The sequence below is a fragment of the Diadema setosum genome, chromosome 17, assembly GCF_964275005.1.
Source record: "Diadema setosum chromosome 17, eeDiaSeto1, whole genome shotgun sequence".
Lineage (NCBI taxonomy): Eukaryota > Metazoa > Echinodermata > Echinoidea > Diadematoida > Diadematidae > Diadema > Diadema setosum.
Genome location: NC_092701.1, coordinates 9676909 through 9701383, shown reverse-complemented (window position 1 = coordinate 9701383; position 24475 = coordinate 9676909). Strand labels below are relative to the sequence as shown.

The window sequence follows — 24475 nt, the reverse complement described above, 5'->3', positions numbered from 1 at the left end:
TAAAAGAAACCAAGCTAAACAAAGCTAAACTAAATTTAAACGATGAGGAAGCTCTGAAACTTTGGTTAAGTCACATAGGGAGAGATTCAATGTACGATATCATTGATTGAATAGACAACAAGAAAACAAACTTTAAAGTGAAACATGAAAATGACAACACTTTCTTTGAGTACAGTTGAAATTTGTTTTAATAAACTTTCAGTAGTCATGAATGCAAATAATCATGGTGGACATTTCACATGTTCCTAACTGAACTCGCGTATATCTTTATAGGTTAGAAATTATGAGACCAGAGACATCAGCTGTTATAGAGAAATATGTGGATGTGTATGTAATCCAACTTTCACCGAGCTTCACAAAGACATTTCATTCATTTTGGATTTACATAAATACGATTGAAATTGGAAAATGCTCAGGTTTAAGCTCTGAAATGAGATTTTATGTTATGATTAGGGCGTTGGATATTTTAAATATAACTCAAAGACGAAATAGAATATGTTGTGCATGGTTGGAGAGCAAATAAATGACGTAACAGTTGGTGCAATTACTGACGCAACATCTGACGCAATAACCGACCCATTATGACGCCACAGGTTGCAGCAGATCAGAAGGTCAACTTGCAGATGTAGTCACCGAGAGCTCCACATCCGCCATCGTCCCAGTCTCTGACTGTGTCCGAAGTGGTCGCGTAGTACCACATTCTTCCGCAATCCTGGTTTCCATGATAGTTGTCCGGCTGATTCTGGCGCCAGTTGGTATACGGAGCTCTGGGCGTGGAATGGTCACTCCAGACCCACGAGCCTTCCGTCCTGATGTCGTTGTAACCAATCCAGAACCCCTTAATGAAAGTGTTACACAAGAAAAATATGTTAATATAAATCTACTACTGTCTGCTGTCAACTGTGAGCTAAATAAACAGGAACCGGATGATGCAAGAATCTATTTATGCTGACTGCACAGGCCTATGTAAGATTGCTCTTTCTGCTCGAAGTTGTTCTCATTCGATACATCGAATGATTTTGTGTAGTAAGAAAAAAAGTTAGAATTTACAACAAAGGGGGAGTTATGACATAATACTTCTGTAGTTGTAAGGTCTAGATATATACAATTGATCAAGCCGTATTTCCATTTTCCCTGAATGATAATTGACCGTAAATTTTGAAGACTGGAGCAATAACAGATCTCAACGGTTACAGTTCTTTATTCCAAAGGTTCCCTATTCCGGAAGTGAAATAACCTTCGTTTCTGTATTCCGAATGAGCCCTTATCAACAAACGTTTGAAATATTGGACCTTCGGAATATCGGACCCTTTTTCAATTTCGGATTAATGGGCCTCAGGGAAAACAAACCTTATCTTATTTTCGGAATGACGAACCTTCGGAATTAACGCCACAATTATACAGATTAACGAATATTTATTCAGTTTTGTATGTTTCGAAATAAAGAAACCTTATAATAACGAATCTTAATTCATTTTAGGATTAGCGGACCTTCGGCATTAAGGAATGACTCGTGGGTTGGTGTAAGTTTGTAGAGAATAATAATAGTAATAAAGAAACTTCGTAATAACGAATCTTATTTCATTTTCGCATTAGCGGACCTTCGGAATAACGGAATGACTCGTGGGTTGGTGTAAGTTTGTAGGATGACCCCCGTAAATCCGAACATGAAAGGGTTACCATAATTCTGAAGCAAAAAAAAAATTTCCTACACCCACGAAAATGAAATGAGTTCATTAACCAGAACATTTCATTTCATTTCATATATTAAAGTTTCCACATAAATCATACAATGTTGTATTTACAACATCCATCCATGACACTGTAAAGTAACACATGAATTATAAATTATAAGTTCAGTATATACAAATAGCATTTACATGGCACAAAATCAACTGAAATCATTCTCAGCTACATAACATTCATGGCGGATGAATAAAATTGAGTGTATGGGAACCTATATAGAAGCAGATGCTTGCGGGCGTATTCATTATACAGTGTAGTTCCCTCAAAGAAAGTCAAAGACAGGCTGTTACACTCACACATATACATACACACACACACACACACACACACACACACACTGCACTCACGTACTTCAATGAATAAAAAATCTTATGTCTGCTTCTGTCTGCTTAATTTTTCTTTCAGTTATACATATATGCAAAACAAGCACAAATTTTAAAACAAAAGAAACTTATTGAAAGTAATACATCACTACACAAAAATTTCAATATTGTACCAGAAAGATAGATAAGACAGAGCTAAGAAAACAAGAAAGTACGTTTTAAAAAAAAAAACACTTCTGCATTAGGTGTTTATAATTTCCGATGTGATTGAAAGTATAAAAAAGGTTGAAATCGGTGTTTCCATTCAAAATGTTTATTCTTTCGACTACTATTCGCTTGGCACTAGATGCGGGTTTGCTAAGCCCCATCTACCTCGTATGCCTTACCCATGCAGGAGATGGAACCGTATATCGCCAGTAATTGTAGAGAAAAGTGTTTTCCGCCTCGCTCAGCACCGACGTCAAATGACCACCAAGACGGACGCAGTGGTTCTCAGCTTGCTGCCAGTTTTTCTTCGCTAAGAAGAGCCGATAACAGGAGCCTTGGAACCCAGTCCAGAACCTTGGACAGCACCCACATGCCTGGCCACCAACGGCCATTTAGGACGCCAGGACCACGAGAAAAGCAATCGTCAGCTTCATGGTTTCAGGATTCGAGAAGCTTAGTTCGTTTCTTCTGTAGGATGAATGATAAAACAGAGGGAAAACTTACAGAATAAATAAAGATATGAAATAAAGACATACAGGATATTGCCTAGCACATGTGCTTGGAGGAAAGCTTCTCCCGAAAGAAAAAGAAAAATGACGAGAAATCGAATTCACATAATAAATTATGTCAACCAAAACAGACGCTCAAAGGCATGACAAAAGCAAATAAGGGATGATGAAGGGACATTCCTTCTCTTATCTGGTTGTCCAGCAATGTAAGTATTTGTTATGAGAAATGGCATAATGATCACTCTCATTGTTGCTGTTGTTCGTAATTACAGACGATCATGAAGAAATTTACACAAAGATAATACAGAAAATAAGACTGAAGAAGTAAAGCAATGATGATACTCCATACCTGAAGTATCGTCTTTTATCAAATTGATTGCTTGACAAATTGAAAGGAAGGGTCTAGACTGGCGACGGAGAGTTCTTCTCAGCAGTATGAAAAGTTAGAAACCATTGCTTCAGATATAACAAAGTCAATTTAGCGAGTCTGTATTTTCAAGTATTATGGAAACTTAAAATTGTCCTTCGCGTTTGATGAGTCAATGGTAGGAGTTGGAAATAAAATGAAGAGAATTCAGACATTACTAGGATCTCATCTCAAAACTCCCGAACACCATGTTTCAGAAGATCGCGTAGATTGAAGGCTTATAAAAAGACGTCTTTCCTGTTTTCAGTCTATTCAGATTGGTAAAAAAAAAATAATAATATCTGAGCGATTTAACTGCGAAATTCCCTCACTTTCCTCAATAATTCAATTCAATTCAAACTTTATTTCATTTTTCGAAAAGAACATGAACATTTCACTTTCTTTGGTAACACTGTGAATAAGGTTGCATAATCAAAACAAAGTAAATTGAGAAAAATATAATCGCGGAACCTTGGGGTAACAAATACGTTGTAATGAAAATTGACTGACTGAAGTGATATAGACGATATAACAATACGCAAAACATCGAAAAAATGGAGGGACCCATTAAAAAGACAATGCTTGTAGAATAGCGATGTAGTACTGATACTCACGAAGATTCTAAGACAACAGCACTGAGTTCAGATGCGATTGGAGACAATCTTCTGAAGAACCAGCAATAGACGAATGAACACCGACTGGGGTAGTTTTCATCTCTTTTATATAAATTTGTTCCAATCAGCCCACGAAAGCCACACCCCTCTAGCGTCAATCTCATCCTCCAACTCATTTACTCTCCCTCCCTCCCTCCCTCCCTCTCTATACCCCCTCTCTTTCAATCCTCTCTCTCTCTCTCTCTCTCTCTCTCTCTTTCCCTCTCTTTGATTTCCTTCCAGTCATTCTTTGATCCCTATTCCCAACTAGTTTATTCTGAACCTTGCTATCATTTTTCTCTCTTTCGGTATAAACGTCAGATTCAGGATGTCCGGTAAAGGGCACACAAAACAACCAATAGACAGGATATTCAGGGAAGACTATATAATGCACTGGCGCCATCAGGGAGAGACCACATAGGTCAATCATTAAATAAGAAAATCACGAACTTTCTTGTCCTAAACAATATAGATGAGATATAGTCGAGAAACATCCGAGTTTTCCCTCTCGAGTGGCAGAATAACAACCTTTTTTAGAACTAGAACAGAACTGCGCATATTGTTTGTTTGTTTTTTTTTTTTTATCCAAGGCTGTCAAATAAACGAACTAGATTAGATTAGATTAGATTAGATTAGATTAGATTAGATTAGATTAGATTAGGAATTATAGTTTTGGTTAAGATATGACTTCAGGTTTCCATTTTTTGTGAGATTAGAACCTCTTATGAAATATAAAAGGCCATATAAATCTATGAAGAAATCAATGTTTATTATTTGATGAAAATTGGTTTTGAAATGGCTAAGATATCCAAAACAGAGCGATCCTAATTAAAAGTGGTCCCGCCTATCATCAGGGTCACTTTGTTTGTCTTTGTTTGTTTGTTTGTTTGTTTGTTTGTTTGTATTTTTTGATATCTCAGTCATTTCGAAACGGATTTCATCAAATACTCTTTGAATTCCGTTTAGAATTGTATGCTCTTTAACATTTCATTAACAGTGTTATCAAATTATGGTGCGAAATCTCATCTCAACAAAATACTATACCATCCCTGTAAAGCACAAAAGGATCCCTATCCTACAATGTAGTTCTGGGTGCCTGCTAAAGACGATAATATTTGTACAAAGAAATTTTGTAAGGTGCAATTGTTTTTGATAATACAACTGAAGAAATTTTCGTGAAGGTGGCGAAATTTTGTAAGGAATTTATCAACTATTCTAAAAGAAAAACAGCACAGCATGTAGACAAGAATGTCATTATGAATATTAAATCATTTTCATTCTTCTGTACGTATTATGATTATCAAACAGTAGAAAATATTGAAAACAAGGTTCATTGCATGGTGCCAGAAAGTTTTGCTTGTTGTATGACAATAAAAACACTTTATTGCAATGGTATACTTGAATGGATGATTCAAAACAGCCGAAACTAAGACTACTGTAGTTGAGACTAGAGAGGGTGGTCTGTTGTGTCTGAGAAAAAGTTGTGTCAGACGTCATTCTATTGAGTTTAAAAGCCTTTGTATTTAAATCGTTAGTAGTTAAGTGCTCTGACAGACGGTGCCTCTAACTAACCTGTTTGTTTGTGTATTCATCTATGATACAATTGTTAATGGTTAAATTTTGGTGATTTTTTTTACCAAACTATATATGTATTTAAAAATTGTGATTGTTAGATTTTGTCAAATTGATCTCATTACCGCTGACATTTTGTGCATCATAGGTTGTTTCATGTACCATCTTAGTATTTTGTACTCTCATATCCCAGTTGATGCAGGAAAACAAGATACAGTAAACTAAACTAAATTTCGTAACCAAATCGGTCTGTGAGGAAGCTCAAAAACTTCGGATATTCAATTTAAGTCACATGGTTGCCGCGGCACGTTATAATTATGTTTGGTATTCACTGGCAATTCATTTCGCAAGCTCAGCATCGGTTCAATGGACGCTATATACCATATAGCAAGCCCTTTCCTTTACTTTGTACGCTAGTGATCATTGGTGATATGGCAGCTCTCACAAACTCAGCATTCCTTTGTCGTATACTTCTGAGACGTTCGTAATTTCGCTGGAAAACAGATTTTGATCCAGAATTTGAGAGCATTCAAGTCATTCTGAACCTTGCTGAATTTCACCCCCCCCCCCAAAAAAAAAAAAAAGAATTCGTGCTCGTTGGGCTTTAGCGTAAATAGTCCTTAATGTGAGATTGATTGATTGATAAATCTTAATATATTTCCACTTTGTGTTGAAAAACAAACAAGAAACAACATGAATGAGTTATAGTTGTAATTGCTATAAATATCATTTTGTCTTTTTGTACGTACAAGAATAAACAAACGTATATTCTAAATACATTTGCAACAAATGGTAAATAAGCAAAAGTCATAAGAACCAAAACAGGCTAGCCTAAATCAAAAGCACAGCTTGTTTAACTTAAGCCCCCGAAAATTACATCAAATCATGGTGAGACAATTAAACAAAATTACATGCTAATAGCAGGGTATATACCAGAGTTGTATACATAACAAATTCAATTCAATTCAATTCAATTCAATTCAATTCAATTTTTTTTTATATTTTTCTGAAAGAACATAGATATTTTACTTTCTTTGGTAACAGAAAGTGAAATAGCAACCACAACAACTAAAACTGAAGCGCCCCATTTTGAGAGAGAAATGGGAAGAGAGGATACGATTGATTGATAAAATCTAACTCATTTCAACTTTGTGTTAAAAAAGAAACAAGAAACAACATGAATGAGTTACAATTGTAATTACTATAAAGATCATTTTGTCTTTTTGTACGTACAAGAATAAACAAAACGTATATTCTATTTTGCAACAAATGGTAAATAATCAAAAGTCATAAGAACCAAAACAGGCTAGCCTAAATCAAAGCACAGCTTGTTTAAGTTAAGCCCCCGAAAATTAAATCACATCATAGTTAGACAAGTAAACATAATTACATGCCAATAACAAAGTATATACCAGAGTGGTATCTTAACAAATTCAATTCAATCCAATCCAATTCAATTCAATTAAATTCAAATTTTATTTCATTTTTCGAAAAGAACATAAACATTTCACTTTCTTTGGTAACAGAAAGTGAAATAGCAACCACAACTACTGAAACACCTCATTTTGAGAGAGAAATGGGACGAGAGGATACGAAATAGGGGAAAAAGACAAGACAAGGTGAGTTGAGAGGGGAAAGAAGAGATGGAGAGAGGAAATGATATGGAGTAGGAAGATTGATCATTTTAAGCAGAATATCTTTGTAATAGTTTATTCATTTATTGTCTCCTAAAGTTAATTAATGTAGATACATTTGTATTTCCTTTAAACTCCTGTCCAATAAATTCAAGAGTTTAGTCATGGCGAGTGTTAAAAAATGTTACCAGATCACGTTATATAGAAAGGTAAATGCACTAAGCCTGACTGTCTTGCTGGGTAACAGTTAAAACTATTTGTGTTAAATATGATATGACATATAAATTTATTTAAATTTGATTTTAGATAATATTTTTGGAAGATCATTACAACTGTTTTCATGAATGAGCTATCCTGAATGAAAATCATATAGATAATGAATTTGAGACGTTTGTCTTTGTAAAATAAAGAATTGATGTTGAATAAAAATCATAGTACGGAGATCTCCCGTTGTAATAAATATATTTTAGCAATCAGAAGTTTACCCGAGTTACCCGAGGCCAAAAGTCCGTAATGCAAAATGATCTGCGATTGATCTGACCGCTTCTTCATACCTTCCTCTCTCTCTCTCTCTCTCTCTCTCTCTCTCTCTCTAGTGATCATTTGGTTTGTCCTCTCCCTTGCTAACGATTAAAATGAGAGTATAGCTTGGGTTGAGTTGGGGCTTCGGAATTTTTTTTTTTAGAGAGAGATAGAGATAACAAAGAGCTAATCATGAAGTATGAAAAAGCATACAATTCTACAAAGAAATCAAAATTTATTTGATGTAAATCAGTTTGAAAATGCTGACATATCCAAAATACAAAGTGGTCCAAATAAAACGTTGAGTACACTCATGAAAGATTCCTTAATTTTGTTCAGGGTTGGTATGGAGCTAAAACACTGTATAAAATTACAGTATCATCATTCAAACGTGCAGTGATATGTCAATTTTCCTATGAACGCGTATCTTAAAAACTGGTCAATAGCGTTTGTGACTCTGACATGTCTGATGTGATGCTTGATGCTCCAACGTACAGGTATAATGAAAACATCTTAAAGGGAACCCAATCCCAAGGAGCAATGTGGAATGAGTGGCAGCAACATCAGTAGAGCACATCAGTGAAAGTTTGAGGAAAATCTGAAAATCAATGAAAAATGAATTTTTTAAACTTTTGGTGTTGGAACCGCTGGATGAGGAGACTACTTGATAGGGGTTATGACGTATATGTGTCGACAACAATATAAAGAAATCATAATGGGAATACCACAAATATTCATTTCATGAAAATTACACATTACATCAACTTGATACTAACGTATGTTAAGGGCAGCAATAATTATTCCCCCTGCTTTCTGAAAACGGTTAGTTAACAAGGTCACGTGCTCTTTCATTATGCCAGAAAAGTGAATTTTTGTGAAAAGTTTTCTGCGCATTGGCAATACCGAGATTTATTGTGACTTCAGATATGCGAAAAAGCCGCTAAAAGCATGAACACATTGAATTATCAAAGTCCCATCTCATTGTAGTTAACGGTCACCAGTTCTCTTTTCAATTCGGGGGGGGGGGGTTAGGAGGGAATCACTCATACGAAAGTGCGATAACGGCATGTCCTCAGAAGTAAGTGGGGACAGCAATCGAAATGCTGGCAAATGGTAGAAACGTGGGCTCCACACACACCTTCATTTTTATTAAAGATGTTTCATTTAAGCAAATGAAAGGTTGTTATTCCTGTTTGCAATTTCATCCTACCGTCTACATTTTTCTTCTTAAATAGTCTCTCTTTTCTTTAATTTTCATCCCAATATTATTTATAAAAACGTAATTTTTCTTTCCATCAATTGTTTGGATTTACGATGTATATAACCTTCCATCACTTGTTTTGATTTAAAATGTGTACCCTTTTTCTGTAATATAAGATGACCTGCATTTCATTTTAATTTCAGGACGTTGATGATAAATCGAAAGTATAAATTAAAAGCGGCAAGAAACCTGGCGCCGTCAAGTGGTACCACCCAAGAAAGAAATACTTGTTATGCCGTCAACTCGACGTCGTGTCTCCGTTTTCGAGTGGCTGAAACAAGTTTGTTTGGGACTGAGGCAGATCCGCCTTTGCAAAGTAATCCGCGGCTGTCAAATATATAGAGGAAGGAGAAGTCGATTAATTGTCAGAGTCAGTTCCCCGCCCCCCCCCCCCCTTTTTTTTTTTTTTTTTGAACCTGGAAACTCCGCTGTAAGTCCCCCATTGTACCGGGGAAACTCCGCTGTAGGTTCAATACGTGTCTTTTATCAAGAGCAAAGTCGAAACAAACTAAAGAGAAAGAGTTCACACAAATCAAAACTAGTAAGAAACTGTAAAGGGGATTCCAGACGATTTCCATGATTTCATATTATTTATTCCATAAATTGACTGTACCATGTAGATTTGTGGAAGTTATTATTATCCTTTAGCAGATAACCCAGTATTCTGAAAAACAAACAAATTGCACTGAACTAGGATAATGACATAGAGACTCACATTTCCACTAATGTAGCCATGTAATTCATTGCCAAACCACTAACTTAACAACTGCACCTGTGTAGAATTTATGTGTGCTTTCTTCTAAAATTGTTCTTTAGCATCTAGTTATGTATTCTTGTGTGCAACTGCTATGACACCATCATCGTTCATTGTGATTTTTTTTTCATGAATGTCAAAATCATTCTTATACCTCATCACAATCATTTGTGACCTTGCATCACAAAACGAACAAAAAGTCGCACCCCTTGATTTTACATGAGGACTGAAATGTGTCAACAGAGTCAATCTTAAGTTTTTCTTATTTTCTGAATGAGCTATCCTTCTTCTACATTATTCTTAAATTTGGGGTCGTAACATAAATGGGAAAGTGTATTTTGAACAGTTTTTCTACAACCCTTTTTTTGGGGGAGAGTAGAACGATCAGCTATGTCTTAGAGGCCCCTTTTCATTTGTTGAAATCACTCTTCACTTTCAAGTCTAATAACTTTTGAAAGGATAAGGCTACTGCTTTAAAAGTTGGCATTAATTATGGACAGAATGTGTTAAAAAAGCGTGCTTAATTTCAGCTTAATCTAACTATTCCTTCATTGTTGTTGATCCGATGGTTTACAACCTGTGTTTTGTCCATTTTCATCACACGGCTAGCACGGCTTGGTAAAGATTAAGCGGTTAAATAGTCAGGGCCTCTTTTCTCCGTTCACACTTTTCCAGAGTGTGTGCTTTATTTCCAGCATTTAGATAGGTTAGAGGAGTCCATTTGAATTGAGTTATGGATTATTTTAAAGCTTAGAGTCTGCTCTTTGTGTGTGTGTGTGTGTGTGTGTGTGTGTGTGTGTGTGTGTGTGTGTGTGTGTGTGTGTGTGTGTGTGTGTGGTGCTGGTGCAGGGTCACATTTGATTTCTGTAACTCCGTACCCAGTATGATCAGGGAGGTGTTGCATAGATGGAGTGGCAACTTTTCGTAATTCATGCAAACACATGTTTAGGTTCAAAGCATTATAATGGCATGTCAACATTAACACTGCTATACGCTTTGAAGTCATCCTCCACACCGCTCTATAGCTGCAAGACAGTTTTTGCTACATGACCCTGATGACGGAAAGACCAAGAATACGCGGAAGCTATCAGCTGTGACAGTCCCCGTACTCGGACTCCCGTCCCATTATTCAATTCAATTCAATTCAATTCAATTCATTTATTTTCATTCTTCTTCTTTTTTCTTTTTCAACAAAAACATAACACAAGATAGATCAGGTTTTACATGATAAACAAAGAAGCAGTTATCTAAGCAGTTTCGCTTTCCTGTTGGGACTGGCTGGCTAGCTGGACAAAGGAGGTACCCTACATTTTGACAGAGTACTCGTTCTCCCGGATGTGATCATGCGCAGAAGCAAATGGTGCACACGGCACGCTCAACTACCGGCTGCGTTTGTAGACGAAGAACGTATTTCACGTATCATTGAATTACGAGCTATATTTCACCGTATTCTTTTGGATAAACACTCGAGTTGATTAAGAACAGTTTAGAACAGAATTCAAACTTGTAAACATGTGTTTTTTAATTCCGTAGTAATACACAAATCAAAATGAAAATCGGGTCCTTTCAAAACCTAATATTTTTTTTCTATGATGCGCACATTTGCGCATGTTACTTCTCAATCTTTTAATCTGGGATATTTGAATCTTTCAATTAAACTACTCCGCTAAAGCGTGTTCCAGCATGCTTTTAAACGTTCGTGTAATCCTGGACAGTGTTTGCAAGCACATCCACTGGACGGCAGCAAAGTGTTCTTTACAGCCTATATTTTGGCAACTTACAGCCTATATTTTGGCAACGGTAATAAAAATTGTTTGTTACTGAATACAGTGCATATGAAACGGATGCTTTCTGACTGTTGGTTGAGAGTCTTCTCTGCTCACTTGGTCTTTGCAAATTCACCCTTTGTTCGAAAATGAATTCCATAAATTGTTACGTTGGGCAAACCTTATGCAACATATTTCTTCGAAACGAGTGAAGTGCCTATCAAACCAACTGAGAATAGAGAGAGGTCATTTTACGAAATGTACACATGAGCTTATTGCAAAATAGTTTTTCTAGTGGACATTTTTTTTTTATTCGATTCTATATTTACCTATTCTGTCATTTCTTATCTATGTCTGTCATCGTTCAATATTTAATTCAAATTGACATCATAAACAAATCCACAACAATGTCAGAAAAGAACTCCCCTCAGTCATCCTCAAACGCCCCACCTTGTATTAATGTAGAAGCATGATAACAACAATATTTATAGGACACATATTATATTTTATCTACAAGTTAGAAGCAATGATTATAAATCTTTATCGTGATACACAGTGTGCTATGATCATGACAGTATATCATTATTGATGACTAATGAACTGACAGTCTTACATTTTCAGAATTTTTGTATACATGATTTGCTGCATATTATGCATATTATATGTCAATGTATGTGTTATATGTCTATAATGATATGATTATGGTAATGATATAAAATATATTTATATCTATACGTTTATGTGTATGTTAATCGAGAGATACATAGGGACTGACTTGATTAAATATGTTGTTTTTGACACCGTATAAATAGGAACACAACACATAAACGCAAACGCAAACGCACACACACACACACACACACACACACATATATATATATATATATATATAGATATAGATAGATAGATAGATAGATAGATAGATAGATATATACACACACAAAAACTCCAAAGCAAATTCAGGCACGCTCCGTATAAATCATAATCCACACAATGTCAACAGACCTCCGATTTCGAGCTCATGCAATATACCCACTGAACACACCGTTAATTTTTTTTTCGCAATTTCAGTTTTTTTTTTATATTTCTTATCATTCAAGTAAAGATCGGTTAGATTCATGTATCCATTTTTTTATTGTCTTAATCATTTATAATGTAGTTTATGAATTTCCCCTTCTTCATGTATTTGTTTGCCATAATAACATATTTACAACCATGAGCAAGGCCAAAGCTTGATTTGAAATAAATAGTGCGGTGCTGGATGCTATCTACTTCATTCGCACTTTGTATAAGATATATATATATATATATATATATATATATATATATATATATATATATATATAATGAGTATGTGTGTGTGTGTGTGTGTGTAAATATGTATGTATATGACAGGAATACCTTAAACATTATGTCATTGGTAAAATGGAAATATAGACACGTGAGATATAATTCAATTACTACGCATTCAATTCTTATTTTCATTTTGTCTTTTGTGAGTTTTATTAGTCTTTACTGAGAAAACAATGATCATTCACTTTTGTCTTAAAACTTTACGTGATAACATCAATAGGTGGATTTACCTGGCCTTCCATCAGAAAAATAAAACCAAAAGGTTAATCAACAATAATCATTGCCAATTTGCACATCTTTGGTGCTTTTTCTTACGTCTCTTGAGTGTTTTTTTTTTTCTTCTTTTTTTCATCTGGCATTATACGAAACTAGAATGTACAACTTTAAGATCAAACAGAAAAAAAAAAATTTACCTCCATTAAAAAAGGTAAATGACAGTCTGTTACATTATGTTTGCTTTGTCTCTCATTTCGTTTATCAGCACAAAAGGAAAAAAAAAAATCATACGTTTTGGCTTTTTGAAATTTGATATAAGATACGAGACGTGATATCAAGTATAGGGCCTACCAAGTGTGATTCCAATAAGGAGAAATCAAATGACGGAATAGTTAACGCAATTAGTAACGCAACAACCGATCCAATAACCGACACATAACCTCATGAGAACCTGAAATCAAAATATCAATTTGCAGATGTAGCTTCCGCGAGCTCTGCTACTTTCGTCATCCCAGTCTCTGTTGGTATCGGATTGGGTTCCGTAGTACCACATTCTGCCATAGTCTTGGTTTCCTCCGTTATCCGGCTGTCCGGGGCGCCATTTGGTAAATGGAGCTGTAGAAGTAGACTGATCGGTCCAGACCCATGTCCCTTCGGTACTGACGTCGTTGTAACCGATCCAGTACCCCTGATAAAGGTGTTTTCAAAATCAGTTCGAATCGATCGATCGTTAGCCTCACAAAGGGAACACGATTAATACAATCGTCTGATTGTGCTAAGTATTTGCAAGTATTTCATAAGATTATTACTGATGCCAAATACAAAAAGCCAAGTTTTTCTACTTCAGACAACTGAAATCAAAGTATTTTTTCAAAGTATGATCATTGTGCCAGCACTTTTCATTAAACGGCTTCTCAAAATCTGAAAAAGGGGTGTTTTATAACAATCAACAACAACTTTGTTGAATATGTTGAATGTTAATAATGAGTGTAAAGAGAATATCGCTGCGCTGCAAAGTACACATACTTTCATGAATACATATATTGGAGTGCAAAAAAAAAAATATCATAGTGTACGTTATTCAGAATTTCAGAAAAAAGTACTCAAAAAACAGCAAACATGAATACAATTAGGGTGGGATTTCACGGAGCACGCGAACGATTTGCGAAGGACGCGAATGGCAAAATCCAGCATTCGTATTTTAGTCTGCAAAAGATCGCCAAACGAACGTGAGGGTTCGGAAGCGTGGTCAATTTATTGTTCGCAAATGTCGTTTTTACTTCGGAGAGAATTTCAAAAAAGTTTGAAATTTTTTGCGAAACTTTTCCGCACACTTGGTCGTGATTTGCTCGTGAATTGTTCTCAAAAGTGTCTTAAAGCCTCGTCATAATATTATGCGCAAGACATTCGCAAGACACGCGCGATGTTCGCAAAATGTTCGTGAAACCCCAAACAGACTCCGAAACTCTGGAGAATGTCTCGCGTATGTTACGCGCAATCTGCGACGTTTTTCCGATCATTTTGCGACGTAATTGCAAACTGTTCGCGTACCTTTTGAGACATTCTCGCGAACGTTTAGCGCACGTTTGGGGATGTATGACCTATATGCTTTCTACAAATAAAAATCGTAGCATACATCTAAACATCAAACAATTATGAACAACTATAGTAACAAAAGAAATTAAAGACTAGCAAAGAGAAAGAAATGTTTGATATACCAAAAAAAAATCGCAGAATACACTTAAGATTAATCTAAAGAATGTAGAATTTCATTTGGATATAGAGATAATGTGTTGGAGGAACTGCAAAAAAAAAAAATCAAATGCTTTACTAGTGGAGATAGGTCCTATGAAAAAAAAAATGTAGGCAAGCACACAATAGAGAAATGAGAGAAAAAGAAAGGAGAAATAGAGGAAAGAAAAAAAAAATCAACTCAAGACAGCTTCCACCTCTCCTTGGGTACATTTTCTCCCATGATTATTGAAAAATTTTTGTTGTTCGCGTTTCCGTCGCGTGATCTTCGTGTACGTAACATGCTGTACTTTAGCAATGATACACACGACATTTGCACATACGTCGTGGAAACTTCGCACAAATTGCGCAAGAATGGTTTTCGGCTTCATTGTCGGAACACATTCGGAGAAAAACTTTTCCGAATGTTTGATTTTGTCATTCGCGTCCTTCGCAAATCGTTTGCGTGCTCCGTGAAATCCCACCCTTACACGACATGTAAAGGGCATCAGATATGGTTAAGAAGCAAAACTAATTTTTGATGCGAAGTACGATGCAGAAATTGATTAAAAATTTCAAAATATCGACTTTACTCAAAGAATAAAAAACGTTACGAGAATGCAAATCCACCCTCCTTGACCTACCCACGTAGGAGTTTGAACCGTATTTCGCCAGTAATTGTAGAGGAAATTGTTTTCCGCCTCGCTCAGTACCGACGTCAAATGACCACCGAGTTCTACGCAGTGGTTCTCCGCTTCCTGCCATGTTTTCTGCTCCAAGAAAAGCCGGTAACAGGAGAATTGGAACCCAGTCCAGTACACTGGACAGAATCCAAATGCATGGCCGCCGACGACCATGTAGGACACCACGACAAAGAGAAAAGCAATCGTCAGCTTCATGGCTTCACGGGAAAGGGTGCACGATTCGTCCAGGTTTCACTTCCAATGAACGTATCTTTTCTCTCTCTCTCTTCCTGTGCAGAGTAAAAATTAGGTGAAAGTTTTGCTGTATGTATACACTTGAAGTCCTTCATTCATTAAATGCATTCTTTCCCGCGCTTTATTCGGCCAATTAAGGTTTTAGTATTATTGGCCTTGGTTGCGGCTTGAACAATGCAATAAATAAAATCATGATAAATTTGAATCTAAGCATAAACAACAATACAAAATATTGCAACCAATTGACAAATTGTCCTATATTGACGTAAATAAGCACTGAATTAATCAATGTTTGAGTAGTAGCCATGATAATAAAACATGGGCGCACGTACTCGAGCAGGATTCGAACCTACGACCTCGTGATCTCCGGCAGGCGTCATCTCCACCAGACCAACCGAGCTTCCGCCCGACAGCAAGTCGGTTGTAGGGCAATAATTACGTCGATGTAGGGCAATTTGTCAATCAGTTGCAATCAAAACATCTCGACGGAAGAATTTCATGAATTTGAGTAATTACGCAGTACCCGCTGTATGCAATAAGAATTAGAAACAACACTTGCTGTCGGGCAGGAGCACGTTGGTCTAGTGGAGATGACACCTGTCCAGAGATCAGGATGTCGTAGCTTCGAATCCTGCTCGAGTATTACGTACGCCCATGATTTTTTATCATGGCTGCTATTCAAACACTGATCAATTCAGTGCTTATTTACGTCGATGTAGGGTAGTTTGTCAATAAGTTGCAATCTAAACATCTCGACAGAAGAATTTCATAAATTTGAATGCAAAGTTAGTCTTAATAACCCATAAATATACAATGTATATAAATTTGTGTGAGTAAAATTACACATTATGTATATTAATTTTGTACTTTTATGATACAATCGTCAAATAATACATGCATAGGCATACGAAAAAAATAATTGCTTTTCGTCAATAGATGTGTAGTAATGTGAACGTGTGTGGAGTGGTTACCTGGCAGGGCGTGATGGCTTTTCGCTGTTCACACTTCTGTGGTTGTAGGGAGTGGTGTGTGTGACACAGGTGGTCGGTTCAGAATTGACGGAGTATTTGGCGTAGACCTACAGGATCTTGACTGGTTTTGTTTAGGTGTGTAAGGGTGTGTGTGTGCGTGTTTGTGTGTGTGTGTGTGCGTGCGCGTGTGGTCGTTTGTGTGTGTGTGTGTGTGCGTGTGTGTGTGTATGTGTGTGATTTTTTGTTTTTATGTATATGCCCTTGTAAGTGTGAGTTACAGGATTCAGTATATTCAAAGGATATTTTGTTTGGTAAATGTCAATTTCTTGTGAAGAAATTGTCAGTAGGGTTGATTTATAATCGAGTTGTTTATGTTGAAGAGAGATGATTTGCAGTTTAAATTGATACATGGATTTGTTCGTGTTTGAATTGCATTTGTACCTTTTATGTTCATGTTACACCCAGAATGGGTTGATTTCGGAATGATTTGAATGAAATCAATAAAATATCAAGGGAAAAAAGTGTGTGTGTGTGTGTGTGTGTGTGTGTGTGTGTGTGTAAAACAATTTATAACGTGTAAATTCTCCAAGACCCATCCATGAAACACCCGTTCGGCGATCGGCAGTTGGAAAAGCTTGTCAGGTTTAGGTTTTTCTTTCTTGTAGCTCGACTAATCTGAATCGTTGAATCATTCAACCTATAGGCCTACTACTTATCCAATCAGGAGTTTGAACCGTTAACGCGTTTAGGGGGTAACTCCCCCCCCCCCCCGCTCCTTTTGTTGTTGTTGTTGTTGTTGTTGTTGTTGTTTTGGGGATGGAGCTTAGTGGGCTTAACCCAATCACCCCCCCCCCTCCTTGGGATTTTCTTTGTGTTGTGTTTTAATTATTTCATTTGGGTTTTTTTTTTCTTTTCTTTTTTTTTTTACTTTTTTGCTTGTCAGCGGATTTGGGAAGAAAAGTGGCAGCAAAAATATGAAGATTTTGTTTTTCTTTTCAGCTCATTTTGATGGAAAAGTGGCAACAAAAATGTGAAGACTTTTTTTCTTGCTTTTATTATACTTTTTTTTTGCCTGCCATGACCGATTGTCACTGGATCACTCCCCCCCCCCCCCCCCAGCCCCCCACAGCACCCCCTTAGCATAAAGCCAGATCCATCCCTGCTTGGCCACGCCTGCGATGACACCAATGGCAATGTGTGAAGCCAGGACCACGAGAAAAACGACGCTTATTGTCAAAAGCTTAAAGTTTTTTTACGATTTTATAATATGCGTTTCAGTTGAATGTTCCGCACAGTACAACGACGAAAAATATGTGATACACTGAGATGTTACCAGTACCAAATTAGCACAGGTACGTAGCGTATCTTCTTTCCCGGACCAAAAGAACAGATTGACAATACATATCATCTCTTCACCTGTCGAATACATGCACTCAAAAACATTCCACATCCCATGAATTTGGTAACAACGACTTTGTCCTGTCATCATTTATTACAATAAAGACATAATTATGCTTTTAAAAAACTATGATTATAGTATAGTCCTTCTTGTTCTACTCCTTCTTGTTCAAAATGATAATACAGAGGAGAGAAACATAAACGACCCAGCAATACGGAAGATACAATTTTTTTTTAGATGAATTAAATGAAGATACTGATGGACCATAATAAACGAAAGAGGAAAATGAATTGATCAAGTGATTAAGTACCATAGCATTTACAGGGAAGGGTATACAGGCTACTAACTACTCTGTCTTTACACTAATCTTATGATCTTCATGATTGCTGCAAATATACCTATAAAACATACACGTAAAGAGGAATATTCGCGCATAGCTTTTATCATTCTTCAGCATCAAAGCGATTATTTCAGAACATACTCAGTGTTTATTGATACACAACCAATGTTTACATATGTCAATAATTATAATGTTAACACTACTGGTGTTAATTTCTCTTTCTGAACTACTTGTAATAATTTTATACCGATTACATATAACATCGAAATTATTCATACTCACACAATCTTTTATGGCGACATCCACGCAAAAATATCTGGAGACATGCAATGTTGAAAACAAAGCAGCGATATGAGAGTGAACATTTGGCTTGATTTGACTCTCATATAATATAGAATCATGTTCCAATTCATCCAACCAAAGCCACACCCCTTTTGCATCGATCATCTCATCCCTCCCTCTCTCTCTCTCTCCCCCCCCCCCCCCCCCTCTCTCTCTCTCTCCCTCTCTCTCCCTCTCTCTCCCTCTCTCTCTCTCTCTCTGTCCTTCTTCACTTCCCAGTCAAACATTGATCTTTTTCATCTACCAATTAATTTTTCACACAGCTATTGGCTATCATTTCTCGTACCATACCATTATCGATCTCCATTCCTGATTCTAAATGTTAGATTCAGGACATTATTTTGTTTAAGGGCATAAAACTTTACAAATGAATGTAGGATACTGGAAAGGACTTGCAGCACCAGCGTGGTCAAGGAGACTAGCATTTTAGTTATGATCAGCTGGACATTGGAAAACCTGTTGCCCTCAAGTTCAGTGTCGTGTGTAAATGACATACATTAAAAAGTCGAGTTGGATATGCCCGAAATGATTGATTCTTTAAAGAGGAACATAGAGTCGAAGAAAGAAGAAGTAGAGTTGTTGCTATGCAAATTGAATAAAAATCTGTTTTTTAACAGCTAATAAGAAGCAAACAATACATACGTATGAGAAATTATGGGAAAATAACAAAATGACGCGGAGAGCTTTCTTTTGCAAACTGGACACTCTATCCAATTACTTATTCGATACGCGCCAAGTGCTTACGTCCTTGGACAAGATATTTTTACCCACCATGTCCCTTTCGACCCAGATGTATAACTGGGTACCTGACTACTCTGGGATAATGATAATGGCACTTATATACCGAATTCTCGCTGGTTTTGGTATCTCTGAGAGTGCAAAATGATCACATTTTGAAAATTGCAAGGGTTGACCAAAATGGTCCTAAAATCATAACCCATCAACCAAAATTTAAGAATTTGTTGTCATTCTGTAGAAAAATAATGACATATATTTGCAACGATATTGCTGAAATTAAAGATCTTAGGTGTTCCGTTCTTTCTGGACCACCCTGTATAGAAATACGAAACAGTAGTACAGTTTGTAACCCAACACACTGCACTTCAGTACCCACGTTCCTTCGGATGCGATGTCGTTCAACCCAATGCAGAATCCCTGACAAAGTGTATCAACATTCAAAGTTGGTTTGTTAGCCTTGATTTATCTTGAGCTAGCAAACGGAGAAAGATCTATAGATATAACAATCGTAATGACCGTCCTGCAACGACCACAGTGACTTGAACTGTACATTGTATTTTGAGGAAAACGAAATGCATCGTCATAATAATTATGACTACAATGCATATCATATTACACACCATGTCTGGGAAAGAATGGCGGGTTGATTTGCGGGGATTTTTTTTTTCCGGACCTCCCAGCAGTTGTCCCGCACCTGACAGTACATAGCGCGTATCTTGCCCGCAGTCGCCCGGAGGTGCGCACGCATGTCCGATTCACCCGCAGCCGAGTTTTGAGCATGACCAAAACTTTTCCGGCTGAGTCGCGGGGATTGCCCGCAGAGGTCCACGCAGAACACCAGTAGGAGGCCCCGCAAGTCACAGGCAGTTGACCCGCTTTAGGTACGTATAAGTTGCCCGTAGATCCATGCTTTTGCGCCGGAAGCGCGTGTCATCTGCATAACTTTCTGTGGGACAATTGCCATATCAAATTCCTCCAGAGAATTCCTTCATCGAGTTGTCAGAACTCACTCGCCACCCATGCGCCTACACGCAGGTCAAATGGAATGGACGTAAGAACAATGTAAGTAGCACGGGTGCAGCAGATAAGACGCATGAGAAACTCGCCCAAATCCTTGTCGGCCTGGGATGTAAAAATTGTCCTGCGTGCTCGAAAATGCCCACCCGCATCAAGCTCGCGTATCTTGCTCGGAAAGATGTGACAGTCCAAAAGAGGACTTGATCACTAACTACGGGTGAGATACGTGCTAGGTACTGTCATGTGCGGGTCATCTGTGGGGACCTCGTGTAGCAAAAATTTTTCTTCGCAACTAGCACGCAAGGCTTGCCGGAAAGGTGTGACACTGCCTATAGATATACGAGGATTTGGGCCTCAGGCACAATGATGACAACTGCATTTGAACAAAATTTTATGGACAAATATATGGTAAGTTGTGAGGGAATGACATGCTCACTTTTGCCATTTGCATAATTATATTGACCGTTCGAGAACTGCGTGTTTCCCGAATAAAATAGCGAAACTTTCTTATTTTTCACCCGATTTCGATCAAAAGTATGCAGTTGAACTTGTAATATTTTACTCTTTCTTATCAAACTAATTTGTATTTGGACAAGAATAGTTCATTTTCACTCGTTTTAGAGTGACCTCAGGGATCACTTCAAAATCTCGAGTGATCCCTAAGGTCACTCCAAAATGAGTGAAAAGGAACATTTTCACTCAAAATTCACTCTAAATTCACTTTTTTTTTTGTATTCACTCCTTCAAGAGTGAATATTTTAATTCGATTTTTTAAAGAGAGTAAATAGTTTGCGGCGGGCTTAAAAAGAATGTGGTGTAATCATCACGTGTTAAGATATACCAGGTATACCAGGTTCAAAAATTATATCGTCTATCTTATTCTTTGAATGCTTTGTTATACGCTCGCATAGATTTTCAGCTTATAAGCCAAAGGTAAAGTAAAGTAAACTATAGTCTCTAGTGAGCTATTTATTGCGACCAGTTATTGTCCGGCGTCCATCATGCGTAAGTGCGTGGTGCGTTAACTTTTTACATTTTCAGCCTCTCCTTGAAAACCCCATGACGGATTTTCACCAAACTGAGGATGTCAGTTTGTTCAGATGTGATGGGCACCATGCACCCCTTCCCCCGTCCCCAAAGCCCTCAAGAACCTTCATTTCCTGAATCAGAAGAAATAGCATGTATAGTCAGTGAGATATTAAAAGTTAGTACAAACAAGTTCGGGTCCATGCAATTATCACATTTTCATCTTCTTCTTGAAAATGCATGATTAGATTTTCACCTAAACTTAGCAGAAATTTTAGCTAGGACTCTTTGATATATATATATATATATATATATATATATATATATATATATATAACAAATAGCACCATGCTCCAATTAGGGCACTATTGGCCCAGAACCTCCAAGTGAGAGAATATTTGTGGAGTCGTCTTATATAAAATCAGAATATTCTGAGTAAATACAACGCAAGTTGGTGAATGTACTTTCAAGTTTGTTTATGCAAGACCTAGGGTGTGGCCCCCTTGGGACCGGGACCAATTGAAATTAGTTTTTACTATAATCATTGTTCTTCTTTTTGAAAGCACATACAAGGTCAAATTTTCTACAAACTTGGCAAGTATCATTGCCAGCGAGATAGAGTATACAAGTGGATACCGTGTCCTCCGAGTGGAGATCCTCAAAGTTCCCAAAGTCGGCTATTTTCTTCTTGGGTAATAGGTCTACATAGTCTGCGGCATGGAAAGTTAACTTGCGATACTCAGGTGAGCACGAACAACTCCATAGCATGAAGATTTATTGAAAGTTGACATCGCTTACATTCTATGTTCTATATTGTTTCAGAAGATCGCAAAAGCAGATTTATAAAGGTAAAAGAATTTTTATCGATAGAAGGTATACACTTATCTACGTAATTCCATCTCTTTGAGCTTAAGTGTCACTGTTTCTCTTATCAATTTCCGGGGGGGAGTTACGAAAATGTAATGACGTCATCCTTACAGAAGCGAATAGCGACGGTATAATCAAACGCAAATGCAAGTGGTAGAAAAGTTAATATGTTCTCACACACTTACACTTACATTTTAGATATTTAATTTGAGCCAATAAAATCTTTTTATTCCTGTTTGTATTTTCATCTCCCCTGTCGATATTTTTCTTCCCAATTTGTATTTCTTTTCTTTTGATTTTCGTCCCGATATCAATATGATGACGCCATTGTTCCTTTTCATCAATTGTTTTAATTTAAGATAATATGTAACCTTCTATCATTTGTTTTCGTCTACTAAGTGCAATTTTTCCTGTAATGTAACATATCCTGTCGTCAGTGTTGAATTCAGGATGCTAATGATAAATCTAGGGTATGAATCAAAAGCGGCAAGAAATCTAGTGGTACTATGCCCTCAACTCGGTGTCGTGTGACGACAACAAGCGTTGTCTGTCTCCGTTTTCGAGTGGCTGAAACAACTTTGTTTTCGACTGAGGCAGATCCGGCTTTGCAAAAAAAAAAAAAAAAAAAAAAAAAATTTCCACCACTTTCAAGACGATGAAGGAGAAGGCAACCAGTATAAGAGTCGGTTTTTTTTTTTTTCATTAATAGAATTAGCTTAAAAGGAAAATCCACGATAAGTTCAATATGACCATCATTACGTAGTGAAGCTGAAGAGTATCAAAGGTTACAGGTGGATAGGAAACCTACTCAAAATCAATAATGATTACATTGTGCTCATTTATAATTACGTACAAAGAAACACTATTTGCATAATCTTAAAAAAGGAGTCACCTACACGAAATGGAGGAGCTCACTATTTTCACGGTAAATATCATCAAAAAACAAAAAATAATATGTGCAAGATTTCATATTCTACATTAGAAATAGGCCTTCTGTTGGTAGTTCTGTAGCAAAAGTGACAATGCTTTTCACTTCTCGTTTTTTTATGATAGCAAGATCGATCAGCGATGTCACTTCTCTACCCATTGAATTTTGATCGCAGCCGTTAATTTGGCATCATTACATGGCCTTATTCTAAAAACAAACCCAAAAAAAAAAAACAATTTGGGTGCAGGTTACTAGTTGAAACCCACGAATCATACAACCCAAGAGTCCTTCATAGTCCATGAGTCCGACACGAAGCAAATATGGCCAATAAATCCAACACTTGGCAAACAAGGCCCACACATAAGAAAGAAAACACTTATGAATAATAGTACAGAGCATACCATTTTAAGAGAAATTCAAAGTTTATTTGATGAAAATCGGGTTTGGAATGACTGAAACATCAAAAAACAAAGTAAAACAAAGCGATCCCCAAAGAGTGGGTCCCACACTTATTAGAAACGCTCTGTTTTGGATATCTCAACCATTTCAAAACCATTTTTCATAAAATAAACGTTGAATTCCTCATGCAATATTATTACATGCTCTTTTATAATTATGTCATAAGAGGTTTCTCATTATCTCTACAATAACATGTTAGAAACCTGAAATAAGGTCTCAACCAAAACTATGCGATCCCTTTAAGGCCGCAACATAATATTGAACTCGTGTGCTGTTTTAGCCCAGTGTGGGCGTTGCAGTTGCCTCCTGACGGACTCATGGGCCTTATTTGCAAAACTCATGAATATGGAGGCACTGTGTCACGTGCCGTACTGGATAACAAACACGCCCTTAGACCAACGATGAAAACTCATAAGCAGAAATAAGATCCCAGTTCGCATAATTCACATATCAACATGTCGTTATCATGCACCAGTGATGATTGATTACCTGAATTACCTACGATGACGCCCAGTAAATTGAAGACTTGTAGAGGGACAATCAAAGGATTCAATCCCGAGCCTGAGGAGATCCATGTGATGTATCCACTTGATGGTCAGTTTAAAATGATGAAAATTGACTCGTTTCATATAAAATTGCCTTTTTGGTCGACACACTTCACAAACAAATTATTAATCCTCTGCAGCAGGGCCATCCTCTTACTACTTCATCTTTTTGGTAAATTTATACAAACAGTGAATGGTCATGGCTGCGATGATGGTACAAGATTTCGCACGAGGTGAAAGATAGAGGCGCTC

At 36.9% G+C, this 24475-nt stretch overlaps 1 protein-coding gene across 1 annotated transcript; it reads right to left on the bottom strand.

Annotated features, from left to right (window-relative positions):
* Nucleotides 1-506: 506 nt before the first annotated feature.
* Nucleotides 507-3868, bottom strand: LOC140241276 (alpha-N-acetylgalactosamine-specific lectin-like). The gene is made up of 3 exons (XM_072321025.1): nucleotides 3806-3868; nucleotides 2456-2744; nucleotides 507-838 (listed from the first exon to the last, which is right to left on the bottom strand). The coding sequence occupies exons 2-3, from the start codon at nucleotides 2666-2668 to the stop codon at nucleotides 605-607; spliced, it is 447 nt and encodes a 148-aa protein (XP_072177126.1). The 5' UTR covers nucleotides 2669-2744; nucleotides 3806-3868; the 3' UTR covers nucleotides 507-604.
* Between the last annotated feature and the right edge of the window lie 20607 nt (nucleotides 3869-24475).

Excerpts from the sequence above, each read along its gene's own strand:
- LOC140241276 (XM_072321025.1), bottom strand. The coding sequence starts at position 2,668 with ATGGCCGTTGGTGGCCAGGCATGTGGGTGCTGTCCAAGGTTCTGGACT. Across the intron at positions 839-2,455 it reads CGGTTCCATCTCCTGCATGG|GGGTTCTGGATTGGTTACAA; the intron begins GTAAGGCATACG and ends ACTTTCATTAAG.